The 18,378-nt window shown below is 38.7% G+C and overlaps 1 protein-coding gene across 2 annotated transcripts in view; it reads right to left on the bottom strand.

Moving 5' to 3' along the window:
- SHANK2 (SH3 and multiple ankyrin repeat domains 2) overlaps nt 1-18,378 on the bottom strand; it is a 307,767-nt gene that overhangs the window by 16,069 nt on the left and 273,320 nt on the right. For both annotated transcript variants that reach the window (XM_035552219.1, XM_035552220.2), the window contains 2 exons: nt 18,009-18,029; nt 556-686 (listed from right to left, as the gene is read on the bottom strand). In XM_035552219.1, coding sequence (XP_035408112.1) covers nt 556-686; nt 18,009-18,029 — 152 coding nt within the window. The remainder of the gene's footprint in view (nt 1-555; nt 687-18,008; nt 18,030-18,378) is intronic.

Here is an 18,378-nt window from a genome sequence, read left to right as displayed (position 1 = left end):
ATTTTTAATGCATGCTATGGTATGAATGTCAATTCTTCCCTTACAAATCATCATGCATTATTTAGTTAAGATATTACATATGCCATTAGACATAATAAAAACCTGCGCTAGTACAAACCTTCACATTAGTCTAAATTATGTGGCTGCACTAATTCTGGCACTGAAACTTTGATTTTCAGCAAAGATTTTAGCTTGGCCTTAGTGTTGTACCAACATCTTCAGTTAGAATTTACTGGTATCTTACCAGCTCAGATTACAGGCAGAGCAAGGTCATATCTGTTTGAATAATGGTAGCAATGCTGTTGAAGTGACAGTCTCAGAATAAATGTAAGAACTTAATGCTAAAAGGTTTTAGGGGTACATAGGCTCTTCTGTTAAACAAACTATTACCAAAAACACAGACTAGACCAAGGTTACACGATAACAAAGACAACATGATTATATAAAGCATTGTTTTAAATTAATTTCTGTTGTGTGTTGAACTTTGCACCCTGGCAAAGTACCCCTTTCAATCAATTTCGGAAGTGAAAGCAGTACTTCATAGCTATCACTCACATTCATATCTGTAGCTGAGGGAAAACATCTACTAGAAGGCCGCTGTTTAATAGTTGCCACTCTTGAGTCCACAGTTGCATTGTCTGCAATTCTTGATGGCTTGGAAACTGGTACTATTTCATCCACCTTATCTGTAATATAAAAGTATTCAGTAAAATAAATATAATTTGTCCAAAAACTGAAAATTTAAGTATTGCAAGTTCAAAGGAAGAGATTTACTTTTCAAAAAAATGCAAAGAAAAAGTTTTTTTTTTTTGGCATTTTAACAAGGCAATGCTTGAGCATCATAAGTCGTGCAAGCCGAGCACTTTTTATTGCTGCTACATAACATGCATGCTTTAGTTTTAAGCCTGCATGCATTTAATGTTTACTTAGTGTGACTCGAAAAACAATCCTCTTCTTCAAACCTTCAAAATGTGAAGGGAGAATATCTATATAGAAATGGAAAGAAGACCTTTAGAAATAATGAATCTGTACAGCACTGTTTCAAATAGAGATAAGCAGACTGTACTTAGTCATTAGAATTTCAGTGATATTTTGGACAATAACAAGTACTCCAGAGTGCTCTTTTATGCCTATTCTCTTCAATTAATCACATCCTGATATATTCACACTTTTGGATTATTAGATTAGCATTGTATGCAATGATATCATTCTTTAAAATTAAACTTTTATATGTATTTTATTTCTTAACTGCACGGTCTTGGAATTTGTTTAGTTGTGGTCAGAAACAGACCAAGCAGGCAAAGTCCAAATCAGAATGAGAACTTCAACACTTGGCTTTGGGATCCTGATCTACCATATGGCATGACAATAATATATAGGGAAAACTTTAATCAAAATCTTCTGAAGTTTAGAGTGTTTGTTTTAACCCCATTTCCAACTTTGGTCACAAACAAGATTCATCAGTATTTAATACATAATGTTACTCCCTTAGACTGAGGACCTCAAAGTACCATACAATGAACTAATTATAGCCTCACAGCTCTTTTACTGCCACTTCTGTTATTACAAAACTAAGGCATGGAGAAATTAAATCACTAGCCTATGACTAGTGAACAAAATAGTTTTATTTTTGAACCTGTACTAGAATTCAAACTTATACCAACATGTTTTCTTACTACCCTTTTCATCCCATTTGCTTCCCTAAGAAAGCATAGACTGCAACACATTGACTATTCTGTACTTGATAATCATGTTTATTTAGTGTCTTTTCCTTTGAAGTTTCACTGAAGTAGGGATTAGTTATTTAGCCTGTGGTATTTAAGTGAGTGAAATACCTTAGCCCGGCTCCTATGCTTCCACAACGTGAGTTGGAGCAATGTTACTTTTCAGCCCTTAGATCCTTCTCCCAAATGTTTCATTATTTGCTTCAGCGGAAAAGCAGCTGCTTCATTAGGTTACTACAGACTTAAAAACCAGGATCTTGGTGGTCTACAGATGGTATTACTATGCAAAGTATCAGATTTAGGGATTTAAGCTTTACCTCTCATTGGAGAGCAGAATACTCAGGGCCCTGGATATGGATGGGAATAAGGCAGGAGGAAAAGAGCTTTTGATCCCTCTAAATTGTAGATCTGGCAGATGCAAGGATGATATTTTAAATGGGAGAAGAAGAAAGGGAAGAACTTTTAGCCTTCTGGTTAGAAGAAGGTTGCCCTAGAAGTGGATATTTTAGTGTCACAGAGGGTCAGGGAGCAGGCAGGAAAGGAAAGGTTGAGCAGAATCAGTAAGCTGAACACTGCTGAAATCTTTCTCACAAGAGTAGTGTTTCTGTTTCTTTTCAATTGAAGTTAGAATTCATTTTTTTCATTGGTCTGCTTTATTTTCGTGTGTTTTAAATCATCCAGTGAACGGAGAAAAGGAAAAAAAATTCTTAAAATCATCACATGTATTCAAAAATAAAACAAACTTCAAGTCACATTTCATAAGACTTTGTAATACAAACTGTGAACTTCTGAAAGAAAAATATCTGCACTTCTGCTCAGCAAAAGGCATCAGAATGCAATGGTGTAACCATGAACATTTGACCTATACAGAAAAAATATGGCTAGACTCTAGAATTGTACTCGGGGGATCAATCATCAAGAGATTCAAGGATGTAGAGATTTCATATTAAGTCTCTCCCACCCTTTCCAACATCCCAGACAGCCAACAACTGGTCTTTGGGATAGAGAAGGAACTTTGGGAAACTGAAGCACTAGGTACTCAAAATCTGTAAATCAGAAATATAAATATACCAGTAAGAACTGATCCCCTTTATTTTTAACAGACACATGTAACCATATACCCATTCAGACAACAAAAAGCTACAGGGAAAGAGTGATGAGGCTATGACAGACACTTGAAAAGCATGAAAATATTTGTTTGGGGATGAAACATACACACCCTCCAACTGCACTGATTTTGCTAGACAATACTAGAAGTCAGATCCTAATTTTGGATCTGACCAAAATATCAGTTGGTACCAGTTCTTAATATCATCTACTATTTCCACCTGGAAGAACTTTATTGTGTATGAGTTTATTGTAGGTTTCTTGTCTGTGGACAGTTCCTCAGCCCTATAGCTGCTCCCATTCAAGTGGTGCTTTGTGTCTTTCCAAATCTAGCTAAAGCACTGAGAAATGGGAGAGGAGAGCAGGTGACAGCTTAAGCTACTTTGCAAGGAACTCTTTAGGGGTTCCTCGCACAGTATTTCCAGCAGCAGCACTGCTACATCTGTGCAGCTTCTTCTTTTGCTCTTCTGTTTTTGATCAGAATGCAAAGGTAGATTGGAGGGCATCATTTTAAAACTACAACAAGTTTGAAGCTACAGAAACAGCCAGTCTGTGGAATGTGGTTTATTCTAAATGGCAGCAGCTACATGGCGGGTCCTGCAGAATACGTCAAAATCTTAGCAACTGACCGCACAACTGCACCACACTTTTGAAGTACTATGTAAAATAAAAACATTCTCACTGTATTATCAGACGTGCTAATTAGGCCAAGAAAATTAACTGGCTGATTTGTATTTAGCTTTATTCAAACTCATCCCAAAGAAATATGACGTAAGCATATTGGGACAAACTTCCACTTGCCTCTGCCTTTAACTAGGCTGTTCATATCCACATTACCAGCGTGCAAACCATGTATGCACCAGAAACACATGTTCAAAAGGCTGTTCATATTGGAGTAATTTGTCAGGCTTACTAATGGACTTCTCTCCCAACCTCCATGTGATCTTAAATAACCTGCAGCATGTGTTTCTTGTACCGGTGAGAGGGGAGTCTTACAAGCTTGTGTTGGAAATTCTCTGAGAATACTTTTACAAACAGTTTTAACAAAAGAGAGATAAAAAAGCCATGGAAGGGGTGCAAAAATTTGCACTTGATCTGTGTCGACAGCGTGGCCGAAGAAGCACGCCCCCAACGGTAGTCTTAGAAGGAACACAGCTGAATGTAGGTGGAAGGGAAGAAATATTCTGTACTGCAAAGAGCCTACACTGGAGGTTGGCCATGCCAGCTGCATTTCATCATTAAACCGTTCATTTAGCAAAGTACAGCCACAAGCACGCACGCACACACGCTTACAAGGGAGCAATTTGTGGCTGACTGGTAGAATAACAAAATGTTGTATCTGCTTTATTTTGATCAACTACAGTCTCAGAGAAAGACGGAAAAGAAGAGGCTATGGCTGACTGGACAGAGAGTGCAGCTCAGTTATAATCATAGAAGAGGATTTTTAGGCCTACAATTACTCTCTATTATTTGCCAGAGGAGGAATTCATCGCTGCTTTGCATATAAACTCTTCTGAACCTTTACAAAAAGTTACAACAGTATGTGGAGAGTCAAACACAGGAGCCATGCTACACCTGTGATAATTAGTTACCACGCTCAAGGGGCTCCTGGTAACAGCATCCTTCCAGAGAACTGTCAGGGATACCACATGGATAAGCCAGTCTGATGCCTCTGCATGCATACAGCAATTTGAGTGCCACTATATTAAATTCCCCCGAGAGAGGCAGCACCAACAGATATAAAATAATTTATTGCAAAGTGCATTTCCATATGCCCTGTGGGTTACCAATTGCACCCGTGTTCTGCTCAGGGTGCCAGCCCTCAGGAAATTAGATGACCTAAAGGCACAGAAAGTAGTTTGCATTTTATCAACATGTAGGTCATCTCTGATGAAAAGCTCTTAATCACAGACATAGTAGCACAGTACCCAACAGCATGTCATGACTTTTACATTCTCAAGAGGTCTGGCTGCTAGGCAAGTTTCTTTTTTTTTTTTTTCTTTTCTTTTCATTTTCTTAAATAATTAATATGTGATAATTACAGGGGACAGTCTCCTCCTAGTAGATTTGGTGCAGGAGATGGCTCTTATCCCCGTAGAACACATTGCTTAGTGACTCCTGTTTCAGATCCCCGGACTCTCTCAGAGGAAAAATTATAATGCTGCCCATCCAACCACCAGATCCATCATAAAAGGAACTTTGAAAACGAGAGTCAGGTGCCTAGATAGATCTGGTGGCACATTACTATACAGGCCCCAAAAGATAAATATGAGGTATGATCCTGGCAACATTACTTATTATACAACATAGCCAAGACATGTGGATTAGCTCCACCGAGGGTCTTAGAAAGTGAGCTTGTCAGACCCACAGAGGATAAGAATGATCATGATCCGGTACAGGCTAACCCCAACACCTCAGGCTGGCATGCCAGAAACACCAGGCAAAGACTGATCGAACACAGTTTTGGAGGCGAGTATTGCCAAGACCTGTATACTTACCACCAAGTCCAGAATGCTTGCTCAGAGAGGGTGGGATAATGGAGAAAGAAAACTCAAAAAACAGCTGCCTCAAGAAATGACTTGTATTTGTAAGAAAAGCAATGAATGCCTGGCACAGAGTAAAAAAATGCTTGTATGAAGTTAAAGTGAAAGAACAGAGGCAAATGTTCTTAAAATACCAGCAGCACACATTGTTAACAGTGCAAATATAAACTACAAAATGTTAGACTAATCTAGTCAGCCAGAATACAATGTTAGCCAATGTAGGAAATGGTTGAATTCTGCCACTGATGGCCTTATGGCTAAGAATTAAAAGGACAGGCACATTAAAAAAAACCCTAAAAATCCTATGGTGTGGTTATTTTTTCTTCCCTCCCCCTTTTGCCTGGCGTGTAGGCATGGGCAATGAGGCCCTCTCAGTTATGGCTCTCTGCAGCCGGCCACTGCGACAAGGCAGCGTGGCCTGCGGTGGTTCTCGAGAGTCGCTCGTCCCTTCGGCCCCTGGTAAGCAGACAGTGGAGGCTGCCACTGCATCCTCACCAGTCCATGTCGAGGCACAGGTTAACTCAACATGGGGGGTGGCTCTTTGGGAGATGCGTGTTTCAAGGACCTGCGTCCTTGGCTGCTTAAGGAAAGCTAAAATCTCTGACAGGTAGTTATGGATGGCTCTTGTGGAGGTAGCCACAATGCCCAGCTGCAGCTCCATGCGGCCCATGGACTGTGACATGAGACCCATGGACTGTGCATGCTCCCTCTTGATATTTTCCAGCAGCTGCACAATCCTACTGTTGGTTTCCATCAACAGCTTCTCTCCCTCTGTTAGCTGGGGCTGCCCTCTCCAACCCCGATCCCTAGGGACAGGCTCAACACCGCGGTGCTCTTCATTCATTTCATCATTGCCCTCCTCCTCAGGAGAGTCACTTTCAAACTGAGGAGTCCTACTGAGTGACTGATCCCCGGGAGACTGTATGTCCATGGTACACTCCGGAGTCCGCGCTGGTGTTTGAAATCCCTCAAAATCCTCCCCAACGTTGCTGTGCGTTTCAGATGAGGACAACGGCCACTGCCAGCTCTCTGTGGTCCTGGCCGGCGAGTCTTCGTCAGAGGCAGGCACCGAGGATTCCTGTTCTTCGGCCGGCGTGGACGGCGAGCTCCCTCGGTGACGGCCAGCTTGCCCCGAGGATCCAGGAACCTCCCCATCTTGTTCCCCAGTGACATCTGGCAATCAAATAGAGGAGCAACAACCACTGTATCTGAGGCCAGGCAGATGGAGGTATCTACATGCATTGGACAACACATAGAAAGAAGCCAGTTGGGAAGCCAGAGTGTATGTGTTTGGGCAAACGGAAGGGCGGACTAAAGTTTAGTGACTGCATTGGGCAAGTGGCAGTTGACATTATTAACCACTTTTTATACAAATGCACACTGTCCTGTACCCGCAACACACACAGCCATGCTGCATCCCAAGGCAGGAGCTACCAATTCACCTCATTGTGACTGTGACAGGAAATGTCAGTGAACCTATCAAAAAGCTCACCTATGCACTGTAGTGGTGTCAGTCAGAAATCCCTGGGATGAGCTCAGGGCCAAGTGTCCAATTGAGCTTCCTGTGGTGCCAGATGTGCTCCTCACTGGCTGAGGGCAGCCCTTTGTTGTTCTGAAGCACTGCTGGCTATCTTCGCTTTTGTCCGACGTCTCACGTCACCCCCACCCCTAGTGGGCTCTCTCCCAAATCACTGCTGCAGGGTGACGGCGGCTGTCCACAGCATTTATCCTGTGAGCAATGCCCTCCCCAACATTTGCCAGATTTTCTCGCTCTTTTCTCCAAACAGTAGGTAAAGCTATCTGAGGGCATTGCTCGCCAGGATCTCATTGTCTTCTGAAAATAAGTTTTGCCCTCCCCTGGCTACCTCTTCCCTTGCCTGAGGGCGTATGATGGAAATTGGGGTGCAAGCACTTCCCTGTGGCGGCTTGGTGTGCAAAGAGGCATTGTTACAGATGTTAACGAGGAGGATATAATGTATGTGCTTACTCTAAATCCTCCCGTACATAAAATGCACTACCAAAGACTAGAGATGCCTAAGCTTTTTGCACCCACAGCGATCACCAGCTCGGAGTAGAGCATGACCTGCCCAGCACCATTCTTGATTACATGAGCCAGTGGCCAAAACTCTCACCCTTTCCATGCTTAAATAATAATAAAAAAATTGTTTAGGGGCGACAATTTGGTCGTTAGAAATTAATCTGGGGTGGTCTGGCTAAAATGTTGAAATGTGGTAGCCCAAAGAGCCTGTATTCCTCATGCTCAGGCAAGGGATATATGAGAGAAGCACTGTTGTTGGTAAGAACCTGAACAGCAGAGGCTGGCTGTTGCTAGATGACTGGCTGGCTGTGCTGCTCACGCTGCAGTGGTCTGAATGCCGGGTCAGTGTCAGGTCTACCAATCTCTGACATCCCAGTCTTGAAAAATGTTATTTTCTAAGGGTTAATTTCTGCTCTTTGGAATAGTTTATATGCTGCTCTTTGGATCTCGGCTTGAAGCTGTGAGCTTACGTCTGGAAGGTATTGCTGAGGTCAGGTTAAAATGCTACTTCTGCTTCTGTTTATAATTTTTTTTTTGATTTTACATAGTTTTAAATGAAAGCTCTTTCTGATAAACCCAAGGATCCTTCCTTATTTATATCCATCCCTGTCTATCCTAATTCTAATGTGGCACTCATTATTTCTACACCCAAGTGTCTCCAATATTATATTGCTCTGAAAGGGATTCTGTGCAGCTTGATATAATTATAATTTTTTAAATGCTAAAGTCATGGATATTATTTATGCATTTAACTTATTCACTACTTCAAAGTATTCACATTCAAAGTATTCACATTATGTCTCTGTCTAGTTGGACTGTCCAGTTGCATGTTTTATGGAAAGTGAGGATGAAATCGTATTTGTAAAAAGGCATGAGCTCCTTATGAAAATGGATTTTTAGGGACAAACTGTCATGCAATCACTGGCTCCCCTACTCCATGGAGATTTGAAAGGGACTATATCAACCTAACTGCAGTACCTGCTTCTTCCTTTGCAATGCTTTTCCCCCTGCTTACTAATACAGCCATAGCTGCAATCCCTCATTAACAAATCTCTCTTAACAACTATAGTGTAGGACCATGAAATTATTTCTCAACATTTTCTTATTTGAGTACACATGAAAAAAAGAAAAAAAGAAAAACAAAACAGGGGACCTATTTTAACCACACATAGCAAACACACATTTCAGTTAAAATCTATGAAATCGGAGAAAGATAAGGGATTATATATATTCATTCTGGTAGAGCCACTGGTCATACAAATATCTTTGAATTTCTTTTGACATCTCATCAGAAAATTCTCTATATTTGAAAACTCCATTTTCCTGACACGTTCTAAACAGAACCCACCTAGCAATTGGTAAGTAATAGAACCAAACTAAATTAAAAATCAAAAACTGAAACAAAACAAAATAAAGAACTCCAAAGCCCACATTAATTTATGAGTATTTCTGTAAATAGTTCCACTGAGTTTAGATTGTTAAGGTTCAGGGGGATCATAACAACTTTGTTATTTGTGCAAATTTACACATTTGCCAGAGGCTTGTAAAGAAATGTATCTCTGAAAAAGCATGATAACATTTTTGCAAAGTCCCTAATTCTCTATGAAAATGTACCATTTGCCATCCTCCTCATTGATACTTTCAGCCTTTCAGAGCTAAAAGAAAAGCATCTGGCATAGGTGACCAATAACACAAATGACAAAGAATCCAAGCAAACAGTCTGAAAACCCATGGGCAGAAAGTTAATTGTGGAAACTATTGGCGAATACTTATGAATAATGAATACATTCACAGGTTTTAGGATAGGTTTGTTAACTTGACTAGCAATGAAAAGGAGGAATATTCATTAACGGTTATTATTCGTAACAGTGTTCAACAATTCTAGTCACTTCTGTTTCTGGAAGCTTTATCAAGCATTGATGTGGGGCATTGGGGAAACCAAGGGTGTGTTACATGGTCTCACACAACCTTTTGTTCACTGCTGAACAATCATGGGAAATCTGCCTCAAGGTGAATGGCTGACACCACAGTGATGAATGTGTCAGTCTCTACCCAATAAATCCATTCCTTGATGACCAAAGGTCGCCCTAGATTCAGACTGGATCTTGTTAAGATGATGGCACCAGCTGCTGGGTTGGTGCTGTGGAAAAGGCGTGCCAGTTACATACAGTAGGGCATCGGTAAACTTGGTTTGGCTGGAAACTGCCCTGATCCAGTGAAGAGGCTTGCTGCTTTGAACAGCAAGATTAAGACTGGCTGAAACAGTTACCTAAACAAACTGCCTTTACCTCATTTCCTTAGCAAAGAGGTGACTTCTTAAATAAATGAATAAATAAATAATGAGAGAGTGCTAAGACTGCCAAGCCAAAATTGGCTACGGACCAATCTGTACATCAACATGGTTGACCTTACTTGGTCGTTAATGAGCTTTATAAAAAAATCTGTCTCATTTAAAACTAAGCTTAAAATAAAGTGGGTACAAAGAAGCACAGCTAGCTTCTTTAGGTGTTGAAGCAAAGGGACGAGGTCAGATTCTCTGATTTTTCTAGTTGTTTCGACCTTATGCATCATTCCTACATGCAGCATCGTGCTCACAGTGATATATACAACTTACAGGCAAAACACATTGGTTGTGTCTTTTTATATATATCTTCATATTATCTTTATATCTTTATATTTATAGCTAGTGATACCAGCCAACAAACTGACAATCTTCAGAGTTGTGACCTGCTTCATGTTCCTAAACTAATGTCCCTTGCTCTGAAAGGGCATGACTCCCAGTTTGGTCCTTAAATGACCAAGTAAGGGAATCAGAAAGGAGCATGCATATGGGCTGAAGGAAATATGAATGTCTGGCAGTCAGTGACCCACTGCACTTTAGCTTCAGTGCTTGATCACTGTGAATACTATGCAGATATTTCCAAAAGTCACCTGGGACTCTCAGGTTTCTGTAGAATGTTTTACCTCACTGATCCTGTTATGTTAAAACAAAAAGTGAGATCTGTTATTAAAGTGGTTCATGTAATAGTGACTAGTGAATCAGCATCAAAGTCCTAACTATTTTCCTTTCTTTCCTGTTGTCAGACAAGTTCTCTGTTTCTGCAGCGAAGGCTGTAGCTGGCTGCTTGTATGGGTGTTTGCACTGGGCTGATACAGGGCTTGGTCTGATGTGGCGTATCTGTGGTGCAATTGCTCCTGGTGGCCACAGGAGAACCACTTGGTCTTTTGTGCCTGCAGGGGTGACCTGTGGTTTGCCCAATCCTGCTCTGAACATCATGACGAGAAACCAGGATTATGAAGCCTCTGTGTTCACGAATACATCTTTCATTTTGGAGCACTGCTCTACCATGCTGTTGCCTTGCGCCATAACATTTGTGACCATGCTTTCCTACTGACAGTCCTTCAAGTTTGTTATTAGACATAGTTAGGATTGTAGCAATTATCTGGTTGAGATACACAGAGAACTGAACAGTTGATTCAGCTGTAGGGATAGAAGACCAAGACAGAGGCCAAGAACAGAGCAGGGTTTTGGATATAGACAAACTTTAGAGACATCAGAGGTATTTCTTTAACTTTTGTTCAGTGAAGAACATTTGACTTATGCCTGTGTTGTGCCTTACCTGCCACTTGGACTGGCAGTTGATCCCTCCCCTGAGATGTGCTGCTCTTTAAGAATCCCTCCTTTTGAAATCCCACCATTTCTGTTTCACCTCTGCTACTGGACCGTTGCCTTTTCCATTATATTTCCTTTTCAGATTCCCCACCAGAAGAGCTGGACGTGAGGGGTGGGGTACCGTCTTCCTGCTGACAGGTAGGTGGAGATGTTCCTTGGCCACAACAAGTGGGCCAGGAGCTCAACAACAGCGGTACCACAGTTGGGGAGCTTCCTGGGACCTGCCTCTGCTGCTCTGGACCTGGGCCTCTGCCTGTATCTGCATCATGCCTCCTGGGGTGGGTGCATTTTTCAAACTGCTTAGGTACCAAGGTGACAGATGCCTTGTAAATACCTAAGATAGATACAGACAGAAACTGTACCAGGCGCAATCAGTTATGCAAAACTTCATACAATGCCAATTGCACCTATATGCTGTAGTATCACCCACCTTTTCTAGCATCTGCAGTCAACCACAGTCAAATATTTGGCACATGTATTTTTCCTTTTGAAAAGTGATGGAAACACAGGACATTCATTCTTCCTTGGTGTCAACCGGTCTAGAAACTTAGCCCTTAATGTCAGGTACTGCATATGCACATATTTTGTTCCATCGTCTTCCCTAAATATGAGTTTGCAAGTTTAGTTTAATTCTTTCATTAATCAATACAATTTGTGTTTCTTTGTCAATAATCTGTAAATATCATTTACATAAGCAGTACTAAAACTAAAGGGGTAGTCTTGTGTGTGCATATTAAAAATGCATAAAGATGCATTTAAACTACGTAAAAATATGGTTGTGGTGTTGCTTTTTATCTTATGTGTTGATTTTTAAAATTTCCTTTATATTAAACTATAGATAGCTCATTTTTAGCATAAAGATTGGAAGTTAATATGCATATAATCATAAATTTCCATGTACAAAACAACAACAACAAACTGTCTAAAACAAGTAGGTACTCTTATTCCCATTACATTCCTTTTAGATTTTTGTCACTTCCCATACAGAGGCAAAAGACCTTGCCCTGCTTATTTTGTGAAAGAATGGTTGGGAAGGAACTTGATAAATACTTCAGGCTGAATGTCTGTGTGTTGGGGGGAACTGTATAAAGGATAATTTGGGCAAACAGTACATATGGGAATCTAGCCAATGCTCTCAAAGAAACAGATAAACAAAATTCTGGAAGAGATTTCTAATACTAAAGGGTGGTGTATGTTGGAGGGGGGGGAAGTGGCAGAATTATAAGAACCTACTGATTTCAAAAGCAAGCTTGATCAGGCTACAGAAGTTCATATGATAATGATGCTTGTCATAGAAGCAATTGTATTCGATGAATAAATCTCTAAGGCCTCTGGGGAAAAACAGATGACTTATTTGCAGATGGTTAAAAAGGAATCTCTGTTGTATTAGCTATGCCAACTGAAAACTAATGCATTTTTTTAGCTATTCAAATGTGAAAAATCATCAAAGACCAAAACTAGGTAAGGTATAGCTAGGTCTTCAATACACTGTTCAGAATTTAAAGGCTAACTATAGCTAAATAATTGTTTCAGTGGAAGAATATTAAAGGTTTAGATTTAAACTCAAGTTTGTTTATGATCATATTTACAGGAAAGAAACAGCAAGTTGAGCCCATGTCATACAAATGTTATAGTTAAAAACACACAAAAATGGAATGATTTGAGTTTTCATTTAGAAAATTAGGCTAATACTCATAAATCTGCTACCATGAGTACATTTTAATCTGGAAATTAACTTGTTCCAGGCCCACTGCAAATGAGCAATTTGCAGGACTGTGCTTAAGTCACAGTGCCAAAATATTTACCATATTGCAGACAATAGGCAGAAAATATTACTTTAACTGTTACCATGAGGAAATAACAAAAGTGCTTTGCAATACAGTCAAAAACCATAAGCCATTCAAAACACCTTCCTTTCATGAAAACTGAGTAAAAATACGTGGATGTTGTCTGGGACACTGTAAACTCTACAACGTACACAAAAATTCAAAAATTGGAAAATTAGGTAAAATAAATCAGTAAAACAAAAATTGCTTCATGAGTAAAATTAATCATTTAACATTGAATATCTACAAATACCATTAAATGTTTTATACAAAATGATTTGTATGTATTCACATTAAGGAACTATCAAAACTTTCTCTAAAGAAAGTCTTATTTGGGTTTCTAGGCTTGAAAATATCTCCACATTAGTACATACAAGTCACATTAACATATTATAATCACACAATCAAAAGTAATTTTAAGGAAGGCAGAAAATTGATATTTGTCCAAATTATTTCTATAGATACAATTTTCAAGTACCAGCTCTTTAACAGTATGTTCAATTAATGAAGTTATTATATAGGCATTTAAAATGCACCTGCAATGCTGCAGCCTTACAATTCAGCCTACCTTGAAAGAGGAATGGTCATTGTCTAACACTGGTTTCTGTTTAAGAACAAAAACAAAGCAGAGAATATAGTCAATACCCACTCCTACCCTGCAAGCCAGGTGGAATTTAAGTGGCAATTTGATGTTCTGTTTAAGAGACAGCATTTGAAAATTTGGCCTTGTCACAAAAGAAAGACAATCAATTGAAAGAAACCAAAAAGAAAGGTGGAGGACCTAAGACACTTGCAGCCTTCTCTGTTCTTACACTTGCTTTCACACTTCACTTCCACATCGAGGGGAAAAAACAAGCAAACTATGATGAATTATCTAAAAACATTTATTTTCAATTATATTAGGAATTAGTTAACATGGACATATGAACATTTGAAGAAAAAAAAAAAAAGAGAGAGAGAAATAGCAGCAAAGCGAGTTTTGAGATGAGGGAGATAAGTCCTTCATCTCCCTGGCTCCTGAAAAAGAGAGAGAATACATTAAAAGTGCTGAAAAGTTTTCCATTGCCCTAACTGTATGACGTTGGGAAATACATGCAATTTTAACTGTTCCTCAAGCACTCATGATTATGAGTATGTTGTTAGATATTCAATTAATAATATCTGAATATAACAAGTGACACTCACATATGCCAACGTGTTTCATTCATCTGGCTCCAAATGCTACAAAACCAACGTTTTCTTTAACACTTACAATTCTTTTTCCAACTTCTTTTATACCATTGTCTTGTTGGTTGATGCAGAAAGGTTTTGAAAACCTTTTCAATTACTGTCCTGTAGCAAAGAAAACCAAGTATTATGAAAGGGCACTACAAATACTAGAGAATAATCTAACAAAATCAAAATAATACTAATGTAAATGAGGAGAACACCCACACAGTGACTCAACTGACCTCTCTGCTCAGGGATTCCCAGTGCTTTCAAAATGTCAGTTAAAGTTCCCACATTAAGCAGTACAAAACTTGTTTTGAAGAAGTACTCAGTCCCGACAGTTACCTGTTAATTTAAGATTCTATGCCAAAAGTTGCTAAAAATCAGCACTTTTTTTTTCCCCCTGTGGAAAATCTAGGCTTAGTATTTTTCTCCTTGAAACATGCTGAATTTCAATACTTTTCTCTTATGAAGTGTTTTAAAAGCAGGTATGTTGTAGTTATGGTAGAAATCCTATACCTTCTTACATTGTTGAGGACTCCACATGAGATAAACTACAAGTCATAATACCTGTAGCCTTGCTCCATCATCATGAAGATGGAGCCCATATTTTGTCACATATGTACATCACAATTTCCACTCAGAGTCACTGCCTCATGCTTTTGAAAATGACAATCGTATGACAACCTTTATCTTATTATTGCTACCTCATTAGAATTTCAAACAGGTAATGCAAATCAATTACTTACAAGGACAACCTTCAAGAATTCTTCATTAAGCCTGATGCCTTTTGATCTCATCTTCTAAAATACAGTGTCTGGTGAAGATCAGAAAACCTTCTTCCTACACAGAATCACTGTAGATACTGGAAACTATCAAAGAAGTTGATGCTGTCAGCGCTGTAAGAGTTGCTTTGATGCTTTTCCATTGTTTCCTGCAGACAAATCTCCATCATCAACTCCATCATATTGAAATAAAAAAAATGACTTTGAACCCAGACGTCTTTTGTGAGTGCTTTCTTCAAACACAACATAACACATTAAGCTAATCCACTGTTTGGCATTCATTTATATATATTTGCTCTGCAATTTCATTGTTTCAGATGCCATTAGAATGCGCCACCTTTGAAACAATGGACAACAGGTATGAGATGAAGCGCGAACGTTTATTGCAGACAGAGCTAATAATATTTCTTTTGAATGCCAACAACTGATATTTTTTCCATTCAAATGTCGCTAAGACCTGGTGCCAGGTAACAATACCCTATGTTGATGATATCACAGTTATTCTGTATCAGAGAGACAGCACTAGCATCTAAACTGTTTAAAGGAGAAAATCCTACATCTGTATTAGGTATTTTAGGCCACAACAAAACCCAAAGATCAGCATCAACACATACAGAGGGATTATTTTACTTAGATTACATATCAAATATATATAAAAAAAATCCCACCAAACCCCCAGAGCTCACAACTGACACTCTTCTGACACTGTCAAAGCAGTACTTTGATATAGAAGAATTATCTTATCATTCTATTTCACCATGAAAATTTAGCCTACTCTATACTTATTTTTCTCCTTTCTCTTAAATTCTTGAGATATCTCCCAAGGATATTTATATTAGCTTTTAATTTAAACTGTCTACTTTACCTTCCACTGACAAGCCCAAATTACTCACTAAATCAAACCCACTTCTGGCAGTAAAACGCTTATCAGCATGAAACTTTTGAATCATGCATCTATATATTTACAGATCTTAGTTTATGAATGTATTCGTTAAGTATCGTATCACTTTAAAATTCTCCATTCACAAGAAGTTATCAATAAGCACACAAAAATAAAAACTGAAAGTACAACCCTTCAAAAGCAAGCTTTTCATGAGACATGTAAAATTTTTACAAATTGTTAAATTTATTATTTTAAAATATTCATTTTGAAACTCTAATGATATCTTTTTTTTTGTAGTGATGATGAAAATTATAATTGGAACAAACGCATCAGGAGTTCAATATTTTTTCTTTTAATATTTTATTTTCAGAGTATTTTCAAATCTTCAATTTGAAATTTCTTTCAAATGTCTTCAATTTCTTTCAAACCTTTAATTTGCTGCATGGATATTTTAGTTATTCTTCAGTTTTAATAGGCTAACTACATATTAACTAGAAATATATTGTAAGTACTGCCTCCAAAAAACTTGCTGCTACAACTGTTAGTCTATCCGTTGTTGAAAACCTACAAGTCACAAAGGAAAAAAAGACCTCCCTGACATCCCATAAAATCCAGAAAATAGTTTTACTGTTAGAATCACATCCCCTTCAAACATACAGTTTGAAGTTGGATGTTATTTCTCCGAGTTAGGCAGTTGCTGAAAGTAGAAAGTCAGTGGCACTAAGTATAGTTTACCTTTTAGTAATTTGTGCTATGAAAATGCAGTAACATGGTAATACTGCCTGTGACATACTACGAACTTTTTGTGACTTAACGATTTTATATCAATCTAGACACAAATATCTTATACCCTGAATATAAAAATACCGCCTATGCGCTTCCCTTTTCCCAGCCTCCCAATGAGCCAGAACCCCCGTACAAAGACAACCAAAAGCAGTCAAACAGAACTACAAAAGCTATCAGTTCCATCTTAATGCTTCCCTCACCTACAACCCAGAAAACTGTATTTTTGCTTGACAGAAAGCTCTACAATAACAATGTAAAAATTTTTGATATGCTACCAAAACGTATGTTTTAGAAAAATACCAGTAGCAATTGAGTTTATTTATTATATTCTTTGAATTGAGAATGGAAAATACCACTAGCTGGAACCCGTGTTAGTGACCTAAAAGGAGGTCAGGAAAGAACAGAAAAAAAAGAGAGGAAAATAACCTGATTTCTTCCTGTTTAACGATAAAAAGCAAAAGCTCCACTACTGAGAGAAGACACTGCCTACAGCCTAACTTTCCTTTCAGGGACACTGAACTTTGTCAAAGAGCAGGACACAGACTGTTTTACCAGCTACCACCCAGGGGCCCAGAGAGGTTTGAGGATCTTCCTTGGGCTAGACGCCATGAAAACGTGTAAATGACACAGTCCTTGCTCGGGAGAGCTTACAATCTAAAAAAGCAAAATGACATACAGGAGTATGGAAAAATACAGCTAAACACAAACAAACTTTGTATACATATATATACAGTTACATTTATAAAAACTATTAAAATAGCATTGCTACCTCTACCTGTCCCTCTGCCTAGCCGTTACTTAGATGATTGCTTAATAAGGATCATAGGGGAAGTGGGTTTTAAGGAGAGATTTCAGGGAGAAGGTAGTGGCCTTATGAATCAGTTCAGGGAGGGCACTCCATGCATACGGGACAGTGTGGAAGATGTCATATAAAAAACTTAAAATTGTGCAGAGCAGCATTTCTCCAGGTCAAAAATTCAAATGTTGTGTGCAAGATCCCTATTTCCTGAGACAGAGACAGTGTGGTTACGTGAGTAACTTTTGGCCATTAAAAGGACAAGTGAAACCACTAACGTAGGACTACACTGAGGACGTGTTACTGGCCACATATTCTCTGTGGCTGCCAGTTAGCACAGTAACTGTGAGATGATATGGAAGGGTTTGGAAAAGAGTTGGATACAAAGAAGGAAAGAAAGGCAAGATGAGACAAAAGGAAGAAATGTGGGGAATATTTTCAAATGTAGTCTTCTGCTTGAGTTCTTAGTGTGTTTGCAATTTATTAACTAAATAACTAAAAAACATATACAATAACTAATGTACATTTGACACCATAAAATAAACTGGACCATATGCCAACATTTACATTATGTTATTATCCTTCACTATGGAAAGGTGAGAAACAGGTTAAACAAGAGACAAAATGCTTCCCCTTACCCTTCTTCTTCCGTACTGAAGCTTGGAAATAGAAAGGGAATGAACTGTGAATCAATTCTGAAGGTAATTTTATATGCTAAATCCTCGTCTGTTATTTTGAGCACAAACATTTTTCTTCCATCTAAGAAGTCAATCTCTCCCTGCTAACCTGTACTATGCATGAACCTATCAAACCACTGTAGATAAACAGCTTGGCAAAAGCCCAGTTTATCAGGGTTTATACATGAACTGTAAGAAATTGCTCCCCTGCATATAGTAGGGATACATGTACAATGTTTCTCTACATTCTTTTTAAAAAGTAGTAACTGGGACAACTTATTGAAATTATTATAATAGGGCATTTTAATATCTTTGCAGATTGAAGTGGAAA

This window comes from Cygnus atratus, chromosome 5, assembly GCF_013377495.2.
Source record: "Cygnus atratus isolate AKBS03 ecotype Queensland, Australia chromosome 5, CAtr_DNAZoo_HiC_assembly, whole genome shotgun sequence".
In the NCBI taxonomy this organism is placed as follows: Eukaryota; Metazoa; Chordata; class Aves; order Anseriformes; family Anatidae; genus Cygnus; species Cygnus atratus.
This window is presented reverse-complemented; position numbering and strand designations above follow the sequence as displayed.